This window comes from Sciurus carolinensis, chromosome 17 (assembly GCF_902686445.1).
Source record: "Sciurus carolinensis chromosome 17, mSciCar1.2, whole genome shotgun sequence".
NCBI lineage: Eukaryota > Metazoa > Chordata > Mammalia > Rodentia > Sciuridae > Sciurus > Sciurus carolinensis.
Genome location: NC_062229.1, coordinates 57451862 through 57474354, shown reverse-complemented (window position 1 = coordinate 57474354; position 22493 = coordinate 57451862). Strand labels below are relative to the sequence as shown.

The 22493-nt window shown below is 43.3% G+C and overlaps 1 protein-coding gene across 3 annotated transcripts in view; it reads left to right on the top strand.

The window, feature by feature from the left end:
* Cfap20dc (CFAP20 domain containing) overlaps positions 1 to 21837 on the top strand; it is a 230944-nt gene extending 209107 nt beyond the window's left edge. For all 3 annotated transcript variants that reach the window (XM_047531685.1, XM_047531684.1, XM_047531683.1), the window contains 2 exons: positions 8225 to 8319; positions 21326 to 21837. In XM_047531685.1, the coding sequence (XP_047387641.1) occupies positions 8225 to 8319; positions 21326 to 21438 (208 nt within the window). In that variant the 3' untranslated portion in view covers positions 21439 to 21837. The remainder of the gene's footprint in view (positions 1 to 8224; positions 8320 to 21325) is intronic.
* Positions 21838 to 22493: the final 656 nt, after the last annotated feature.

Below are 22493 nucleotides of genomic sequence, written 5' to 3'. Positions count from 1 at the left end.
TCTTGCTGCAGATGTCGCCATAACGTAATCATCCTCTGGGGAACACTTAGAGGAGCTTGGGAGGAGGAGAAATGTCTGGCAAGCGTAATTCTCACGTCATCCTCAGCTAGCTGCCTTTTCAAAGTCCTGGGATCCCTCCCAGCGCTCTCTTCTGACCTTTTCCCTGCAAGGTCTTCCTCCGAGAACTCCTCGGGTCCAGTCTTTTCGCTCCCATTTGAATGTCTTTCTCTGATTAGCCCCGGCCTTCCTATGGATACTCATTCATTGAGAATCCAGTGTTTGTGAAGAAGACAGATAGGACTGCCTTCCTGTGGAGCTTGCAGTCGGTGAGGATGGGGGAGACGTGACTGTCACACAGCTGGGAGGGTAATTACACAGTGAGGTGACCATTTGGAAGTCACTGTGGAATCTGACATCTTCTCCTACCCCTTTGGATCCACCCTCCCCCTTCTCCCTCTTCTCTTGCTCCCAGCGAGGCTGATGGACATGAACTACCTCAACGACGCCCTTGCCCTTTGGCTTCTGATGGAGCTCAGTCAATGGGAACGAGAGGGCAGAGATGTCCAAACGCACTCTTCCCCAGCTCCCCCTCTGTAGGACTAACTCAGGCTCACTGAAAATGCTGGACCAAGGCCACAGCTCCCTTCTGGGAGCCCCCTATCCATGCCTTTTGCTTTCTGGGTTTTGGTCCCATCCTTATTCCTTAAGATAAGGCTTAGGAGTGGGATTATGTACTGTTCCTTTGGGTTACCCTATACCTGCCCTCATGTTTGTAACGAGTCCTTTCTTCAGTCTGCCTCAGATCATCCTAATATGAATAGGCCAGGTGTTTCCTGGATGTCAGCTGACAGAGAACTTGGGGTAGGTTTAGAACACAAGCGAGACTCCTCTGAAGTAGTATCTAACAGAAAGCTGAAGACTGAAGGACAGAGTAAACTAGGCCACTGTGAGAGAAGGGAAAAGGGTGTGTCTCCCACTGAAGCTCGAGGGTGCTATTGTGTGACAGTGACAGAAAGTTACAGAAACATAGGGCAGAGATAGTAAGGAGCAAGCTGTGCAAGGCTTTAAGCCAATGTAGTCATTTAGGATTTTACCCTAAAATTTTAAGCATTTTGAAAAGCTCACTCTGGATCGGATTATGGAGAATCCAAACTGGGAAGAAACCAAGGAAGAGAAGCTAGAAGAGTAGACTAAGATGGTGGCCGTAGGTTTGGAGACGTGTTGGCATACTCAAGAGCTCAGGCTAAGGCTTAGTAGTGGACACCTAAATGCTTCTAGCACATCTTCACAAAGAGGAACTACCAAGACCTCAGGCTCCTTGGGCTAAGCTGAACCCCTACAGCATTCACGTTGTCCCAGTTTCCCAGTTCATTCAGTGGGATCTATACGGTTTTATACCCCAGACTTCAAGGTACCTCATTCTGTCTTCAACCAGCTTCCTTCATGTGACAGGAAGTGTGTTCAGGAGTGACATCTGAGTTCTACTTCTTTTGGCCTTTGTCTTCACTGTAGGACTGTCTTCTTTTCATATCTAGTTCAGATCTTCAGACAACGGAAAGTCCAGGGAAGTGTAGCAACTGGCCCAGATTAGGTCAGGTGTCCTCCTCTGGACTACTGAACTGATGGGCAGGAATTGTCCTAAGAATCTCAAGAATTTCCTACTTCACGGTTCCTTCCTAAGAGACAGGGGTCATAGAACCCAGCCCATGGGCAGATCCCAGCCAGTGCCTGTTTTGGCAAATGAGGTTTCTCAGCAAACCAGCCACGCCCATTCATAAATTAGTTCATGAGTACTTTCTCACTACAACAGCGGAGTTGAATAATTGCAACACAAGCCTCCATGCTCATGATGCCTAATGCATTTACAGATATCTGGTGTTTTACAGAAAAACTTTGCAGTTACAGATCACACTACTCGAAATGTCATCTCCATGATATTCCCTGGTGCAAAAGTTCTTTCTTTGGGATTCAGAAGTCTATGGATTGGCTTCAGACTCCATGAACTCCTGAAATTGAAGTAAATGAGCATTTTCTTAGGAAACAGTTTTCACCAGCGTTTAAAAAGATTCTGTTCTAGTGCAGTGGCAAACACCTGTAATCCCAGCAACTCGGGAGGCTGAGGCAGGAGGATCAGGAGTTCAAAGCCAGCCTCAGCAACTTAGCAAGGCCCTAAGCAACTCAGCGAGACCCTGTCTCTAAATAAAACATAAAAAAGGGCTGGGGATATAGCTCAGTGGTTAAGTGCCCCTGGGTTCAATCCCTGGTACCAAAAACAAAACAAAACAAAAAAAAGATTCTGTGACTTTTCCCCACAAGTGAGAGTTTTTTGTTGTTGCTTTTTTCTGTTTGTTTTGAGATAGAGTTTCCCTAAGTTCCCAAGACTGGTCTTGAACTTGCAATTCTGCCTCAGGCTTCAGAATAGCTGGGATTACAAACACGCACCACCGCGCCTGGCTGAAATGAGTATCATTAAGTGTCAGATAGACATTACTGCAAATTGCTAAATTTCTAACAAAACATCCTCTGTGAGAAGTATGTCGCTGGGCCAGTTCGTCTGACCTAGAGCTTAATGAGAGCAGGTGGCACAGGACTGTAAATGAGAGCGATATAATAGTTACTGTCATGTTTTACACGTCTGAAATAAGTGCTTCCCAAATAAACATTTGCATGTACACAGGATCGTAGATAGCTCCATCACCAGGGAAGTCCCTCAAGGGCAGAGTGTGGTGGGGCAGCTCAGCAGCCAGCAAGCACAATCTGTGGTTCCTTGGTCATTTCCTGTTGGCTCAAGTGCTTCCTCCATCAGACCATGGATCTCTGAAAACAGGAACCAAGAATAACTGATCTCACAGTCCCCAGGGCCTGGCACACAGGAGTTCAGCAAATGATTCCCATATCTACAGGAAGAGAGTTGGGCTACCTGCTATCATGTACTGTTGTGTATCTGCGCCTATGTGTGTATTTATAGGGAACACATTAACAAAAGAAATGCATGCAAAACGGTCTTGTAAATAAAATGTTGTTTAAATGAAGGCACTACAGCCATAGTCTATTTTAGCTGAGGATGTTGCCTTCCCTCCTAAAAATATCCCATCCAGCTCACTCAGGCTATGTTCACTGATGCATGCAGGTCGAATGGAAATAATGTGGTATTATTTTGGACTATGATATTAATATTAGATCAGTCTGGCTGTTGTGAAAATTCACAAGATGGTTTTAATTCTTTATCTGCACTGTGTTTCCGTGTGTGGTATTTAAAACAGATCCATTGACTTGGTTCTCAAATAACACCCCTCTTCTGGTGACAATATTCAGGCTGCCTAGAAGCTGTTTCTCCAGTTTCCAGACAGGCCTGCCTAGGTTCTCCAGAGCTAGGAGGAAGAGGAAGCTCTGGCGCAGGGCTGACTGAAAAGGATGTTTACCCACCAAAGGATCTAAGGCCATTTAGTGACAGAGGATGGAGTTAGTCCAAGGCATTAAAGGATTATAGTCACAGATGAGGAAATCCGAGTATCAACTCCAAAGGTCAAGGCAACTGTGGAAATGGCAGAACACAGAGAAAGATCAATCACGTTCTGGGTGGAACAGTTAGCTGGGGAACAAAGGCTAAGGAAGTGATTCCAAACTAAACTAGGACAGGCACATACATGGTGATTAAACCTGAGGCGGAACTCCCCATTCACTGGAGAGGAGTGGAGGTTCAACAGAGCTGATCGAGAGTGAGCATTAAACAACACATGTAGAAGAGTAAAGGCGTAAGATGCAAGTGCTAGGGCATTGACTGCTTGTTAACAATCCACCACAAACAAGGATGCTTTTGAAAAAATGAAATTGCTAAGTATGTATAAAGTAACATCAAAAAATGTCACCAGGATGGGAAAATGGTATCGGCAGGAATTGACCTTGAAGATAAACTTCCAAGCATTCAAACATAGATATGCTCAAGGTTATTCCATGCGTTATTAATGACAGTAATTGAAAACATGCCCAAACATAGGACAGTGAAATATGTTATGGTATATCCATGTGGTGGAGTATTAGGCAGCTGTAAAAAAGAATGAAGAAGCTTTCTGTGCAATGGTATGAAGTTATTTCCAGGATATATTGTAAGCTGAAGCAACGAAAGTCAAGAGAGTCATTGTGGTATGCTATCTGTTATAAAAAGAAAAATGGGAACTTTTAAAAATAGACATCACTTCTACTTCTTTATTGCAAAATGAAACACAGAAAGGCAATAAATACCAGAAGCAATGAAGTGCAAATCTACAGAGGGATGGGTGGGATGGGTAGAAGTGATAAGGGGTGGGGATCGGCATGAGGGGCAGTAGGATGGAACTCTCATCTGAATCCACCTTTCAGGGTAATTTTGGCTTCTGAATTGTTCACGTTTTATGTGCTCAATAGCAATTTAAAAATAGAAATCAGTAAGAATGGACTAAAATGTAATACAAATAGAAGCAGACAACTATGTTTCAAATGAATATAACCACACTGAGGAGAAGGAAAACAAGAAGGTATCCCAGAGTAAAGTTTGAAAATAGTATTTTGACTAAAGAAAAAAATTGTAAACAAATAGAGAAGTCTAAAGGGTAGGTTTGGAGTGGAGTTCCGTTTGTTTGCTCTTTTTAAAATATCGTTTTGTTTAGCAATTCTGAAACAACTTTGGGTGTGCTTTATAATTCAGAAAATAAATAAATGTATTGGGTGGGGTTGTGGCTCAGTGACAGAGCACTGGCTTAGCATGTGTGAGGTACTGGGTTTGATTCTCAGCACCACATATAAATAAATGAATAAAATGAAGGAGTATCAACATCTAAAATATATATATATAAATAACTTTTTAAAAATAAGTAAATGTATTGCTAATGGGAACCAAGCTCCTCACTGTCAGAAAGTAGTTACAAATATGGAGAAAAGAAGGATAATAATGAATGTGTGAATAGAAAGTATGGGGAAAAGAGAGAGAATGAATGTGTGCTGTTGGATTAGTACTAGAGCAATCAAGGTGAGCACATGGTCACAGATCTGGGGCCATTGAACATGTTCTGCAGAGGACCAGGTAAAAAAATACTTAACCCTCTCACAGTAGCACAAAAGCAGCCATAGACAATACAGAAGCGAAAGATAATGGCGATGTTCCAATAAAACATTATCTGTAGACACTGAAAATCAAATTTTATATAATATGTCCTGAAACATTGCATTCATTTTTTTAATCATTTAAAAATGGGAAAACCATTCTTAGTTTGCAGACTATACAAAAACAGGCAGCAGATCAGTCTTAGCCAACGGACTGCAGTGTCTGACTTGTTGATTGATATGGAGTATGATAAAAGGTTTAAGTTGGGGATCTGGATATAGAGGTGATACAGGAGTTCATTATGGTCCTCTTGCAACTTTTCTATAAATCTAACATTTTTTTAAATCACAAAAAGAACCCTATACCATCCATAGTGGCTGCTGAGAAGGAAATCATTGGCCTAAGGAGCCAACATCTTCCTTTATGTAATATGAGCCCCCCAGCCTGCCTACATTTCCCCCATCCTGTGGACCACAAGGAGGGGCTCTCTCTGCTGTTATGGAGGGCTCCTGGTCTGTAGCTGGGCTGCCGCAGATGACAGCATTATTTTCTCCTGTTCATCCCTGTTCTCCATCACTCTTAGTGAGTGAGGAGGTCACTGGGCTGGTAATTTATGTGACCTCATAATTTTCTATAACAGAATTTTTTGGCCTGCTATAATTAAAATGAACTAAATAAAAGGCACTTATCAGAAAATGCCCCATTAGTTCGAAGCCTGTGACAAATCCTTTGTGATGTCCTTAATGCGTTATTATGAAATTCAGTTACATAGCACAGTCACCTCACTCCTTCCACCAGCCAGAATCTAGTGATCACTCTGCTGAACATGACTGGAATTCCCTTAAAATATTACAAATAGAAACTGAGTGAATTCTATATTAGTTTTACTTATTTATTTTTTTTGTGGTACTGGGGATCGAACTCAGGGCCTTGTGCTTTTGCAAGGCAAGCACTCTATCAGCTGAGCTATCTCCCCAACCCCTCTATATTAGTTTTTATACTAGAAGAGTGAGTGGCTTGTGTACTAGTCAACTTTGTGTCCCTGTGACCAATGTACCCCCAACAAGAACATCCTACAGGAGAAAAGGGTTACTTTGGCTCACAATTTCAGAGGTTCGGTCCATGGTCAGCAGACTCAGAGCTCTGGGCCTGAGGTGAGTCAGAGCATCATGGCAGAAGGACATGGCAGGGGAAAGCTGTCAGCCAGGAAAGAGCTTAGGTGCCGGAAGGCAGGGATAATACAATCCCCAAGGGCACACCCCCTCCAGCCAGGCCCTACTTGCCTACAGCTACCACGGTGGATTAATCTGCTGGTTAGGTTACAACTCTCATAGCGCAATCATTCCACCTCTGAACATCCCTGCGCTGTCTCACACGTGGGCTTTCCAGCGACACCTCATACCCAAACCAGAGGAGCTTGCCAGGAAACCTCTACTGTATAAGCTGGTGATCACTCCACTCACCCTTTACTGGTTTAATTTCAACAAAATCAAATTCCCACCTTGGTTTATCATTGTAGATAAAGCCACACCATGATCTTCTTTGAGAACAAAGAGGCGGTGGCCTAGCTAAAATTCCAAATCTATGGCAAATGTTTTTCATCCATTTTTTCCCTAAAAACCAAACTCTGGCGCACTATCATCGTCTCCTTTACACAGATGAGGCTTAGCAATAGCAAGTGACTTGGCCCAGTTTCTCCTTTGTTGGAACTGGCCTTGAGAGCCAGTGCTCTCAGCTGCTGGTTGGGCCTGTCTCCCATTGCAGATCAAGACCACAGGAAACACAAACACTTTGAAAGAAACCACTGAGTCATGAAGACAAGCTCCTGTTGAGAAGGAAAGCGTAGACAGTCCAGGTACCAAGGCCAGAACTAGAATTTCCCCCTGGAAATCCTTCACATCCTCTGCCCCCTTCCACCCGCAGAGCTCGTGAGCAAGGTGGGAAGTGAGAAGGGCATGAAGCGGAGCACTCGTGGCTCGTGCCTGCCGGATGTCACCATCTCCAGTTGTGCCCACCCAGGCGTCTACTAGAGGGAACAGGAGACTGGGAAGGATGAGGAGGAAGAATGGCGGGAGACTGGGAAATGAAGTCGGAAGTTTGAGCAAAGGGACAGGGAACGCAGGAGGGGCCTTCAGGAGTGGCTTTGTCCCAATCATGAGAGACCTGAATTAACAAGTCCCTAGGCCAACAGTCCTCTCCCGCTTCTCTGCCACCTGCTGCTCTAAAGCCGAGTTGATGCATACTGATCCCTGGGTCCTGGTGGTTCCACGACCACTCCAGGACAAACTTCTGATTTGAATGACACAGAGACAGCTGTCACCCATGATGCATGGCTTGTGATTTTATCAGGTCCCTGCTGCATTTCTTCTTTTATTTATCTATCTATCTATCTACCTATCTATTCATTTATTGGTACCAGGGACTGAACCCAGGGATACTTAACCACTGAGCCACATCCCCAGTCCTTTTTATTTATTTATTTAATTTTGAAACAGAATCTCAATATGTTGCTTAGGGCCTAAATTGAGGCTGGCACTGAACTTGTGATCCTCCTGCCTCAGCCTCCTGAGCCACTGAGATTACAGGCATGTGCCACTGCACCTGGCACCCTGATGTAGTTCCTCTAAGTTATTAAAATGATTATTTTTTTTGGTACTGTGGATTTAACCCCGGGGGAACTTAACCACTGAGCCACGTCCCCAGTCCTTTTTTGTATTTTATTTAGAGACAGGGTCTCACTGAGTTGCTTAGGGCCTCCCTAAGTTGCTGAGGCTGGCCTTGAACTTTTGGATCCTCCTGCCTCAGCCTCCCAGCTGCTGAAATTATAGGCATATGCCACCAAAAATTTTCTTAGGTGAGAAAAAAATGTGCTATATTTAATGACAATAATAATAAACTTTTGAGAGGAGTAGTCATCATTTAATTCAAGTATTTATTGAATTAAATAAATACTTGATTAATAAAGTGATTGGCTCCATATTAACCAATATACAAAGCTAAATAGAAATAACTGAATATCTTGTCTTTTGGAAATAAAAAGGATGAAAAAAAATGTTTCTTCGTGGCATGGAATTGGAAATCCAGGAGAAAAGTAAAATCTGTGTGTGGAATTCTGGACGTGTTATATCTTTCTTTTCTTTTTAGGGACTGGTTAAACATGTTGAGCCCGCCGATTGTCCTTCCCAGTCAACAGCTGACTGAGCAGAATCCAGATTCCTCTGGAAGTTTAAGCGCTCAAGGTGGGAATATGATTACTATCCATAAAAAAATAAAAATAACTTATTATGAATAGAGAAAATCTGTCACTTTGAGATGTCACTGTTTTTGTTAAGTGCTGGTCATTATGCTTACACCCGGAATGAGTGACCTGTTCCTCATTTGTTAGGATGATAGGTTCTTTTTTTTTTTTTTTTTTTTGGTACCAGGGATTGAACTCAGGGGTATTTAACCATGGAGCCACATCCCCAGCCCTGTTTTATATTTTATTTACAGACAGGGTCTTGCTGAGTTGCTTAGGGTCTCAGTAAGTTGCTGAGACTGGCCTCAAACTTGCAATCCTCCTGCCTCAGCCTCCTGAGCCTCTGGGAATACAGGCATGCCCCACCACACCCACTGGGGTGATAGGTTCTTTACAACTAAACAGAATATAGAGAGAAATTGTCCTTGTCCTTCTAAAGGTTAATCCCAGGGCTTAAGAGCATGGTTTAGTGTCAAATTGACCGTCTGAATCCCCACTCTGCCAATTCTCACTGTGTGACCTTTATGAATGTCAGTCACCACATCTGAGTAATAATCCTAATAATGGTGACCACCTGGTGCTCTCTTTTGATGATACAAAGAGCTACCACACATGCAGCACTTAAAATGGTGCCTGCCAAATCCTTCCTGTCGGTACTGTTACAAAGCACAACCCCATACTCTGACCTCACTGAGATGCAGTCGTGGACTGTCATGATGTTTCAGTCAACAACAGACCACATGTACCGAGGTGGTCCCCTATGATCATAATGGAGCTGAGAAATTCCTAGTGCCCAGTGTCTTGGCAGCACAGCCACCACACCATCACAACACAGCACATAACCCATGTGTCTGTGGTGACACAACTGTGCTGCCAGTCATATGAAAGCATAACACCCATAATTACGCATAATACATGATACTTGATGATGATGAACAACCTTGTTATTGGTTTATGCATTTACCCTATTACACTTGCACTGGTATTTTAGAATGTACTCTTTCTACTTAAAAAAAGTCTGCTACAAAGCATATGCCACCTTACACCATCAGCAGACCACACACCCCTGTGTACTGTGCCTCTTGATTGCAGCAAGAGGCCACGTGGAGTGACTGACCCAGAGCTACTAGGTCTGCGTGAGGCACACGCTATGGCATTCACACAAGGACAAAACCGCCCAACCTTGCAGTTTCTCAAAACAGGTCTCCATCGTCAACTAACACATGGCTGTCCATGTTTTCATTAACACAAAGATCCAGTCTTTTTATCAAAGCCAGGACTATCACCTCGATAGGCATCAGTCCCATATAAAAGCTGGGGATTCCCTTTGTTGGCAAGAGGCACGAAGAGGAAGCTCTCATTTCTGATGAGAACCAGCGAACTTGGCCGTCAGTACTATGTGGAGGAGGAACATAAAAGGATCTTCGGTGAAAACACAGAGGGGTCGCCATAGGAGAGGTAGGGGTGATCTCAAGTGCATAATTGAAGAGACAGATAACCTCAGAGCGGGACTCGGAGACACTTTTCTGGGTTGAATTTTGAAGATGGAAGCACTATATCTGAAGTTGAAAAAAAATGGAAGCGAAACCAATATAAATTGCTCCAACGAAAGTGCTGGATTTTTTTTTTTTTTTTTTTTTTTTTTGCCCCAGGGAGAAAGTAGAACATCCCATTTTTCTTTAGGTATGGGGAATTCAGAGAGCAAGCTCATACATCTGAGTTGTACATTTTGGCTGCCCAAGGGATGGAGATGTCTCTGTGATTTACTATCTGAAATAGATTATGCCCCTCAAATTGGGAATCTTTTTAGAGGTGTACATTTATAATTACTTATGACAGAAAAATAGAATCTTGGCTGTCAGGAGGAGACCTTGCTATGAGGGAACAAATAATATGTTATGTTAAGTGTCCTAAATAAGCCACAGGAACCGAGAGCATGGTCCTTGAGCAAAGGCACCCAAGATATATATTAGTGATAAGTGGCTGGAAGGATGTCTTAAAGTCACCATTGCAGACCTGGTGCTGTCGGCAGGAGCTTGGTTATGGTGAAGGTAAACAGAAGTTCCACTGAGAGCAAATTAACAAATTCAGAGGATCATAGAAATGTGCTGGCCCACGTGACCCAGATCTGACACCTTTTCTGCCCATCACCAATGGCTTTTATCAGCTGTCCCCTTCCCCTCTCCTCAGGTGCTGCAGTGGTTTGTAGTTAATTAATACCATCAGAAACCTCTACGGGGTGATGGAATGGCTTTAGACAGCCTAGCACAGTCAGCACTTAGCAAGACACTGGATAGGGCTTCCTTCTGTTCCCATGAAGTGTTTGTCAAAGAAAAATAATGGGCTCAAGTTCCTAGTTCATATCAGAAGAAGAAGGCAGGCATGGCTGTGGACATTCTGGGACTCGAAGAATGTCCACAGCCATGCTCTTGGGTTTCTATTGCACAGTGCCATTCATTTGGCACTTACTGAATTCCAGAGGCTGTGCTCAGTTGTTAGTTTTAGCCCTCACAACACCACTAGGGGGCATCACCCTGTAAATGTGTGTGTTGTAGTTGAGGAAACTGAGACACACAGTTCTTCAACAACTTGCCCAAGGTCACACAATTGCTAAGAAGGTAGGGTTTGAACCCAACAACCTGGCCCCCAAAACCTAGCCACTATTTTTTAATACTCTGGATTCTCAGTTGGGTAAAGAGGTCTCCTGCTCACAAGAACAATATATAAAACTAAGAAATGGAAAAAATATTTTTCTATTGAGCATTTCCGATCTTCAAGAAAATCAAATCAAAATATCTCAAGGGCTTAGTAGCTAGGTTCTTTTTTTCCATATTTTTAGTCATTCTTTTTAGATATACATGACAGTAGAGTGTATTTTGACATATTTATACAAACATGGTATATATCTTATTCTAATTAGGATCCCATTCTTGTGGTTGCACATGATGTGGCATTTCACTGGTCGTGTGTTCATATATGAACATGGGAAAGTATGTCCTAATCATTCTACTGTCTTTCCTGTTCCTATTCCCCTCCCTTCCCTTCATTCCCCTTGTCTAATCCAATTAATTTCTATTCTCCCATTCCCCCACCATTGTGTGTTAGCATCTGCATATCAGAGAAAGCATTTGGCCTTTGGTTTTTGAGCTTGGCTTATTTCACTTAGCATGATATTCTCCAGTTCCATCTATTTACTGGCAAATGTCATAATTTCATTCTTCTTTATGGCTGAGTAAACTAGCTAGGGTCTTAAAGCCAAAAGAGAGAGAGAGAGAATGAGAGACCCCTCGGGTCACAGTTTCAGCCCTGGACCTGCCTGCCCACCCGCCATGCTTGTTAGAAGTGGCAGTAGCCACAGCTGATCAGACGAGGGGCGAGGGCAGCTCAGTGAAGCACAAGATGGATCAACAGGGAACTGCCTGGCCTGGGTCACTGCATGTGACCTGTCTCTTTACAGGCCACCTTCTGTGGCCTCTCACTTCCCCTCCTAACATGTCCTTCAGGGCCTTTTTGTCATTTGCAAACTTTGACTTATTTATTGTCTTTCTTCTTAAGTAGCCTACAGAATGTTCCAGAGAGGAGATTTTATCATTTTGCTCCTTCTCTGCGATTTCTGGCATATATTAGATTCTGTAAATTCTCATTAGGAAAAGACAAGAAGGGAGAGAGGGAAGGCAGGAGGGTAGGAAATGGTCTTCCACTGGTCACTTCTAATAACAACCATAAAAAAAAAAAAAAGGGCAATTCATTCATTGAAATCTGACCTTCAGTTTTCTCCCTCATTTTGGTTTTTTGGTATAATTGGGATATTTCTGAATCTCAAACATGAAAGTGTTGAACTTAAACCCATACATTTTAGCAATTAAAAAGTTATAGATTGCCTTAGGCAGCGGCTCTTAAACTTGATTTTTAAGCAGTGAACACTTATTTCAAATGAGAGCTCATATAGTTTCCCAAAAGACAGAAGAGGCAGGAACACAGTGTTTTGGCTTTAGGGGGAGAGTTGGGGGTCTCAGAATCCTGCCCTGGAGCTCTGATGAACCAGTTAAATACCCCGGTGTGTTGGGCCCTCTCATTTGCCTGAAGAGGTAAATGACTTGCCCAAGGTCATCAGAGTCCCAGCTAGGACTGGGTCCTAGGCTCCTCCGCGTCTGTGTCTTTCTGCTGAAACATTTCACTGCCTTGTGAGTGTGATTTGTTCTGGTTCACAGGGAAAGGAAGTGGCCCATCTTCAGGCTTAGGGGATAAACAATAACAGCTAACGTGCATTTCCTCTTCCCATGTTCTGGGCACCCTAATTCCACAACAGCCTTTCTGCAGTGCAGTACTGTTGCTGCCCCATCTTCCACCTTCCACATAGTTCCCCAGGACTAGGAGCCCTGAGATGAGATGCTGGACTACCGTACCTCCGTCAGAGATGGAGAGGTCAGCCTGCATTTGTGTGACTACCTTCTAACAGCAGGGAAAGATGGCCTGGCCAATCTGGAATTCTAGAAAACTTGCCCAGTCCATGCAAAAAGAAGTGCATGAGTTACATTTCCACCCCAAGGTTCCCGTCCCTACTTTATTCACTGAGAGTTTGTGTCACAGCCAATTTCTGCCCAGCCGGAATGTCTCAAGTGTATAAACGCCACCTTCGAGTGAGCCAAGCAACCTGCAGGAACAGCGTGGTGCTGTGATCCCTGCCACCCGATGGAGGGAGGAGCGCGGCTCCTCGCAGTTCCTCCTGGACTATGATATACTTGCTGAATACCAATTACCAGGAGCACCCGTGCCCTCGACACTCACTAAAAATGTGTTTTCCTGGAGCTCATGTGAAATATAAAAATAGGAAGTTAAGATTTCAGAACTTCCTCAAGAAACGACTAAACTGACCTTTTGAAAATGAACCACACTTTGCTCGAAGAATAGTTGTCAATTTGTTTTTGACATTTGTTCCTTTACAGATATGACCCTTAAATTATTCATGCCTACCAGCTCCAAATGGAATAATAATGACCTCTCTCTCCCGCCTGTAGACCTCACTCACGGCTCACACGGATTTCCAGTTAAGAAAGGCATTCCGAAGGGTTTGGGGAGTTGCCAGAATCTCCTATAAATAACATCCTTGTACTTCTTTACGACAGTGCCACAGAGGAGAGCCTTTTATGAACACTGATGAATCTCCCACAAGAAGGAAATAGGCAGCAGATGCCTATTTTTTAGATGTACTATCGAAATTACGAGAAAAAAAATTACAAAAGTTGGGACTGGGGATGTAGCTCAGTGGTAGAGCACTTGTCTAGCATGTATGGGGACTTAGGTTTGATCCCACGGCACTGCCAAAAAAATAATAATAATTATAAAAGTCTCATGACTCCTCACAGCTCACCACAGAGGGGTGACTGGCTGCCTGCTCTACTCTAACAGAAGAATCCTTCCACAGTCGTCCTGTTTACAGTCACGCAATGACTTGACATTTACCTCATACTCTGAGTCTAAACATTATGCTTCGTTGAGCATATAGTGGCATCCCCGGTACCTAATGTAGTGTCCAGGACATAGCAAACACTCTGAAAATATCTGATGAGCGAGCCAGGTGTGGTGGTGCTCGCAGCAACTTGGGAGGCTGAGGTAGGAGGATCGAGAGTTCAAAGCCAGCCTCAGCAACTTAGACCCTGTCTCTAAATAAAATATTAAAAATGACTGGAGATGTGGCTCAGTGGTTAAATGCTCCTGGGTTCAATGCCCAGTACCAAGAAGAAAAAAAAAGAATTGAGGCATGAATGAGCAAGTCTGCCGGCCACAGGAAAGCTGAGGATGATTTGAGCTACTCTTTGGATCTTTTTTGTACCTTGAAGATTTACTGAAGATGCAAAACAGACCTTCCCCCGTCAGAGCAATATGGGTGATATAAAAATGACAGCAGAAGTGAGCAAGAATAAAACACCACTGGGTGCCCAGCACCAAGCGGACTTTGCTGTGCATCACCCCACAAGAACTTCTCCCAGTACTGGTAGGCATGGGGTGATGTCTTGTCCCCAGTTTACAGTGAGGTGAAGGAGCCAGCCTGGGTCACAGACCCACTGTGTGGAGCAGGGCACTGCCACAGCCTGTCTGACCAGAGATCTGCACCCTTAACCCCCTCTCTTCAGTCCTACCATAGAATTCCCAGCTAAGCGGATAAGAACCACATGACTGGCAAGTCCACCGTGACCTTTCACATTTAGGAAGTTCCATTTTCTTGAAGCTTTCTGGGTTAAATGTTTGCCTCTTAACTGGCCATCAGATCCAGGGGCCATCTTCTCTGCAGAGAAATGATAAGTCAGAAAGGAAGTCAACACCCACCGGGGACATCAGAAGTGTCCTCTAGATGTCTAGGAGAATGCTCCTCTAGAAAGGTAAACACACTGCTGGTGTCTTAAGATGCTCTCTTCTCTCTTCTAGAACTTCTCCCACCTACATATCCCCCACAACATGCAACCCAGAGGGGTCTTGGTCCAGGATTTGGGCTCAGCTTCTCTCACTGAAATCAGGATGCATTTTCTCATAGCACCATGGTAACACCTTGCCCCAAAGCAGGCTTTTAGGAAGGTTGGCCAGAGACCTTCCTTCACAGGTAACAAAAGACATTCAGAATTGTAAGCATCACACTTACAAGCCCACATTAGAATTCCTGTGTATTTTAAAGTTGAGACCACCTAGAGTTTTAATCAAATTTTTCACTACTGTGACTGGAAGACCCAACCAGAGGAGAAAGAGTTTATCTGAAGGCTCAAGGCTTCAGAGTTCACAGTCCATAGATAACTCGCTGCATTGCCTGGGGCTCCAAGTGAGGCTGAACATCATGGTGGAAGGGTGTGGTGGAGGGAAGCAGCTCACATGGTGATCAGGAAGCAGAGAGAGACTCCACTCTCCAGATACAAATATATACCCCAAAGCCACGCCCCAAAGCCACGCCCCCAATGCCCACCTCCTCCAGCCACACCTACCTGCCTTCAGTCACCACTTAATTCCATCAGGGGATTAATGCACTGATTGGGTTAAGGCTCTCATAACCCAATCATTTCTTCTCTGAACCTTCTTGCATTGTCTCACACATGAGATTTTTGGGTGACATCTCACAGCTAAATCATAATACCTAGAGAGATTGAAATTACAATAACCCCTAATTAATCATCCAAATCATTCAACCTGGCCCTGAATTGATATCTTTCAATAAGAAAGAGGCACTAGCTTTTACAAAAGGTACCTATTTCCCAAATGACACCTGACTGTGATCACAGGACATTATTTGAGTTCCCAAAAAACCAAATAGCTTTCTAACAGAAGAAAATATCTCTTCAACATTTCTATTCCTTTGTTGGTCATTTTTCTTTCTCCTACTTGAAGGCACATGTTTGCTGAAGAACAGAATTCGGCAGATCAGAACTCACCATAGTCGTTCCAGATTTCAGTGCGAGTTCATTTCGCCCCACGATGAGCGATGTTGGTGGAAGCGTCTGCAGGTGTCTAGCACTCAGCAAAATCTTATCTCAAGTGTCATCATTATTGATCTTCAGGGCTGACCCATCCTCATGTGATCCCTCACTGCTGAACTGTTTAAACAAAAGTGTGTTAGTATGCACATAAAAACGCCGTCCATCAGTTCTCGAGATCTATAGGAGAGAAAATGCATTAACTATTTTTTTTTTAATTTTAGACGGCAGCATCAGAAAATCGAAAATCAGTAGAGTGTCTTGATTCAGAGAACTTAAATCTGATAAACTAGCTCCACATGGTTTATTTTCAGGCTTGAAGACTTAGCTCGCACCTAGAGGTTTTCTACTATCTATAGTTAAAATGCATCAAATAAACATAATTAAGCATTTGTATTAATTGACTCTCAAAGGCAAACGGGGCAGGTTATTTACCCGAGCTGATCTCACTGAGGACAGCCCCTATTGCTGCGTTTGATCTGACTTTGTTGGTTTTTTTCTCCTGTTAAGCAATTTCAAAGTAGATGAGGCTCAAAGTTTGTAAATAGATTATTATCTGAAAGGTAATTTTGCTTTACCAGGAATGGCTTTATTATGTGGTGAAGAATAAAAATGCAATTTGGACCCCTGTCCAGATGCTCTTGGCCTGGTAGCAGAAAAGGGTTTTATTTGTTAATTTGTCCTTTTAGAGTTTCTGTAGCCAGTCTTTAAATAGAGCAATTTAGCATTTTGAGGAAAAACAAACTCTGCACTCTCCAAGAATATAATTGAAAATTACCCCATACCCATGCAGGATAATTACCTTTCAAAACATTTCCCAGTGGTTGACATCATAGTGGTAATTGCTTAATGATATTATAATTTCATTACGTAGGGATTAAAATGGCAAAATGATGTAAGTTGGAGGCTTTGAAAATGAAGTTACAATGAAAACACGACCTTTTATGTAAGTTGAAAGCACTTATTTCAATGTGAAATTATCCATAATCTCACCCAATTTCTGCACAAATGTCATTGTTGGTGGTTTTAAAATTCATCTATTTAGAGCTTTGGTACTAAAACCCACAAAACCTGTCTTAGTGCCCACGGTGGCAATGCATGAGGTTCCAGCTCTACAGTGATGTGTATCGGAACAAATGCATTTCTATAGCAGCTATTGCTTCAGTTTGTATGCATTATGTACACAAACCTCTGCTAATGAATTGGCTCCACCTTGATTCCTTTGCAGTTGGGTGATAAAGATCCATGGCCCATTACAATGGTTATTTTCACTCTGAAAGATTCCTGACTGGTTGTAAAATGTGTTGAGTTTTCTAATTTAATAGCACCAATTTAAAATTTTATCTTTTTGTAAAGCACAGACACAGAATGCACTGAACAATTATACAGTATATAATTCATATGTGCCTGAGGTCAGCTCCCCCAGTGTGTTGATGGAGTGGAGATAAGAAATCAAACAGCACGTCCCTGAGAAAGTGCGACCCGTAATCATTTATCTCGGTGATATGTGACTTTTAACATTATGCCTGATGTATAACTTTTTGAAACATACATGGTTTTTGGTCTAAGAACTGTTTTGAGTCAAAGATGAATTCATCATAGTGTCCTATATAAAAAAATAGTTAGGGGCTTTTGATTTTATTCAAATCCATTTTTCCCCTCTTTTGGTAGTTAAAAAACAAATAGATTCAATTTTCAGTAGGAAATAAGATATAAATGAAAACACCCCTCTCATCCTCTCATGCCTACTGCTTTCCATGACGATGATTATAACCTTTACTGAGTATTCACTGTGCGTACTGAGGATTATTAAGGAAACTTATTTAGTCCTTGTTGAAACTATGACAGATACTATTATCATCCTCACATTACATACAGGAAAAGAAGGCTTGGACTGGTAAATTTTCTCAATATTCCACAGCTACACTGTGGTAGCAATAGGATTTAGACCAATGGAGTCTGTCTGACTCCATTATCTAAATGCCATACTGCCTGTCTCTATGACACCTTTCCTTCATGCTCTCCGCTGCATCAGTACTTTGAGCTACTAAAAAAGTTCTAGCTTATAGTTTATGATTTATTTTATTATTATTATTATTTGAATTAATAATAGTAACTATCATTAATTGAACAACTACTATGTGCACTGTTGTGCATAACAGTATTCCACAGAACCCTATGAAATAGGAATTGTTAATATCATCTTATAAACTAGGAGGCCAAGGTCCAGTGAGGTAAATGAACCTGCAGCCAACCTGCGGTTCTTCAGGCAGTAAACAGCAGGGCCCCTATTCATACCCAACTGTGTGGGATCCCTGAGCCCATGGTGCCCTGAACCCTCTGCAGTAGCCACTCCTAGTTCAGCTCCTCATGGATCTTTAGTGGTTGCTTTTGTCTCCCGTCGTATGCCACACCACAACTAGACTGTGCCCAGCTCAGTCCTGCAGTAGACTCACTCATAAACTGATTTTGTTCAGTTTTCTGAAGTAGCCCAGATGTTACAGAGACAACAGGTTGGATACCTGAAAGGAAAGGACAGGCTGCTCCCCTCTGATTGCCGATGTGGCCTAAAGGGGGTCAGTCATCTTCCACGGGGAAAGACCAATTGAAGAACAGTCTTCGGCCTTTCCCACTTGGGCTTTGAGGACCACTCTTGTGGGAACAGAAGAAAACAAAGGAAAGGCGGCCTTCCCCGTCTGGTCCCCCGATCTTCACTAGAAACCATGCCAGGTGCTCAGGTCAGCTACTACTGCTCACCCAACATGGCGGTTAGCAAAGGCCTGGCGTAGCTGAAGGATAGGAACCACCACAGGCCAGGCTCACAGAAGCTCATCAGAGGCACTAGAGGAATGGGTTGGATCTGCTCCCGACCCCATGAGGTCTCATCTGTAAGTCCCTGTACAGGTAGTTACCCAGTCCCCACTCCACCCGCCCCGGAGAGGACATGTTCCATGTGCTGGTCAGCAAGAAAATTCTTTCTTCTGCTCAGCCAAACGATGGCTTCCCTTGACTTCCACCCTGTGGCCCTCTTGCCTCCTCCTGGAATCCCACAGAATCCCTCACGTGCCACCCTCGTCCTTGAAGCCCAAAGCCACTGTCCCTGCCTCTCCTTTCTGGAGTTCATGAGCCCCGTTCCTTTGTGCTTACCAGCTCTTTGCCCTCCCACCTGGACTCTCTGATGTTCACCGGCAGTTTCTGAAACATGAGAAATCAAATTCCTTTTATTTCCAAATCTGATAATTTCAAATGTAGGACAGTTTAAATTATTTTTTTTACTCTTTCCCATGTTGAAATTCCTTTTATGTAATAGGTCCCAATTAAATGTGTTACACCACCCCCTTCCCAAAAGCATCAAGCATGGTGTTACAAGATAAACTTAGGTACATGAAGATTTTAAAGCGTTTATTTTGAGCTGACAACAATTTGTGAATCAGCACTGGCGACAAGCAATTAGACTCAGCTGAAAGGAGGGCCGGAGCAGGCAGGCTGAGACTTTTGTAAGGTCTTCTCAAAATCGGGACCAAGGAAATATTTTTGATGTGTTGAAGTCAAAAGTCCCCACTTAGTTTGACAGTTTCTGATTGATTTAGCTAAAGTTTTGTTTATACCAAATTAGGCTTATTATGTAGGAACCCAAGGCTCTAGACCAGCTCAGACTTACAGCTTCTCAATTGTTTTCTAACCAGGATACACTAGAAAGAACACTGAAATTGAGTCTGGGAACCGAGTCTGTCCCCGGCTCTGCCTCTAATTCACCAGGCAACCTCAGATGAGCTATTTAATTTGGCAAACCCTGGCTCTCTCATCTGTATAATGGGTCCACTAAGACCCACCCATTCCACTGGGTCATGAGAGGCTTATGAGCTACTAGAAGAGAAAGGCTTCCTCACCCCTCACTTCCTACCATTGAGATACCGCAAGCAGGGCAGATGTCCCCATTCCCCTGTTAACCTCAGCTTTAAAAAGACTACTGGCACTTCTCACGACTCACAGGGACACTGAATGTACATTTCACCTGCCTTTTTTTTTTTTTTTTTAATGTTCCAGAGATTGAACTCAGGAGCACTCAATCACTGACCCATATCCCCAGCCTTTTTTTGTATTTTATTTAAAGACAGGGTCTTGCTGAGTTGCTTAGGACCTCATTAAGTTGCTGAGGCTGGCCTCAAACTTGTGATCCTCCTGCCTCAGCCTCCCAAGCCGCTGGAATTACAGGTGTGCACCACCATACCCAGCTTCACCCATTTCTTTGCTTGTTCCTGGAGAACAGCTCCTATTTGTTAAAATTTTCATTATGTCGCCAATACCAAGCTCAGGTTAAATGCTCTGGAATGGTTGCAAGAAGGATGGGCAAAGGAATGACTGTGGTGTGGTTTCAAAACCTCACCATCTGGGCACCACACCTTGGACCTCACTCCAGTCTGTCAACATCCTGATGGTGGCCACACTTCAGCTTGGTATGATTTTGGCTGGGTGAGACAGAATCCTACCACCACCACCTTCCCTTCCTTATTCTGGGCAGTGACATGTCAGATCATCAGCTTGTATTCACACTGTCAAGAAACAGTCTTTTTATTGAGCTTCTGTTTCTTGCTGACCCCTGTTCCAAGCCCACTGCCCAAGCCCTTCCTAAGCTGACCCTGGTGAGCTCACAGCCTAAGGCTTGTTTTTCTTTAGTCCTTAACAGCCTGTGTTAATGAAGAGAAGAATGTGGTCCTAACCACCCCCTTTACCTGATCCTCTCTGGCTCAGAGAACCAGACCCTGGCCTCTGAACTCCTATTCCACAGACTCTCTGAAGGACTCACGTCCAAATACCAAAGCACTTAGCACGACACTGGACACACAAAAGGTGATCAGGAAGCATCCTTGTTAAACATTTCTTTAAATATCATGCCATTTATTGAAAACGGTTATGACTTAGGCAGTGAGTTTTCCATCCAAGTCATTTGAATGACTGTCACAAGGAAAACCGAGCCACATTTATCTCCCCAGCAAACTTAGACCTTCCTACCACTAACACTACAGATCACCTGACACGTCTTCTATATGGATTCTCTGCCTTATATATCTTATATTTGTAAATGACCTTGATTTTTTTAATTCATATTTGGTAGCCTTTTTCCAGTATAGGAATGAAGATTGATTCCTTATTTTGTCATTTAAATTTGCATTGCTCTGCATTTGGTAGAGCACTGAACCATGTAGGCGTTTAGCCCTGTGATTAGTACGTTTTGAATCCTGCCCAAGTCCCCCCCATCCTAGGGAGCCTGGCTCCTTAGTCCTCTGGCCCTGGCGCTGTCTTCTCTCCCCAGCCCCAGGTCCTTACCCTGATCTTATCCTTCCCTGGGAAGCTGGCCCTTCCGGTCACCGAAGTCTCTTCTGCCCATCACTTCCGCGTCTCCTCCTTTCCAGCCTAACACTCACCCACCTGAAGAAAATCCCCCCGGAGAGTCAGTGGAACCTGCCGACTGCCCTTCCCTCGGGTCGCCCTTGAGCAATTCCAGGTCAGTCTGGTAGCTAACATGTCTGTGGTTCCCCTTGCCTGCAGGTGACGAAGACCCGAGTGTGGAAGAGGACGAGGAAGTGCTGACTTTATTGTATGACCCGTGTCTGAACTGCTACTTTGACCCCCAGACTGGGAAATACTATGAGCTGGTCTAACCCCCGCTTCCAGGGCAGAGCACCGCCACCCCAGCAGCAGGACAGCAGCTCGGAGTCTGTGAAGAAGCACAGGACGAGCAGGTCTGCAGAATCGAAAGGCACCGAGAGAGATGAACCCATTTTGTAAATAATGTTCAATGTTCAGGAAACCTACATTCTTTTTGTAGATGTGTGGGACTTTGCAGCTGTGAAGGAATTAATACAGAGACAAGATATTAGGACTTTGAATGGGTTCTTATTTGTTCATTCTCATCCTCCCTATAATTTTATCTCATATCATTTTATGTACACAAATTAAGAATTATTCATTCAGATTTTTGGCAGTGTTCACCTGTAAATGATGGCTTGATATACACTACAGAAAATGTATTTGTTAAAAGATGCCTGGGTACCTTTTATTTTGTGACATATTTGTATTAAAAATAAAATATAAAATATGGTTTAAAAAAAATGCCTGGTTAATCGATCCTTTTTGTTCACCTGTCTTTACCAGAATATTCCTAGGAGAGAGATGTCTTTCCTTAAGACTCTCGCAAAAGGAAACATGAACCGGTCAGATGTTAGGATCATACATTGCTGGCTCTTGCCCTGCTGTTCCATTTCATTTTAGTTTACCCAGCGTTTGCCAAAGATCACAACACCGTTAATCACTTAAGCTGCTGAGCATTGTACTTTGCTGTGTCTCTTTTTTAAACTTTTACCAATTATCTTTGACTTCTAATAATCTGGCTCCATGGATTCAGATTTAGCAAGAGGTCACCATCTGCACACCCAGCACTACCTACCACTTCCGTGACTCGGGCCTGGAGAACCGTCTTTGGTCTTTAAGGTAGGATCAGTGCAACTCTGCTCCCTGAATCCCTGAGCACAAAATCATGCGCTTCCTACCTTCAGGTAGATGGCCTTGAATCGTGTGCCAAGTACATTAATATTGAGCTCAAGGAAGTACTTATTATATTAGCTGGCATATTTTGTTATTTAATAAAGATTTTTAATAAAGAAGAGCACCACTGGAAATGAAAAATTATTGGTGTACAGTTGGATTTAATGGTAGT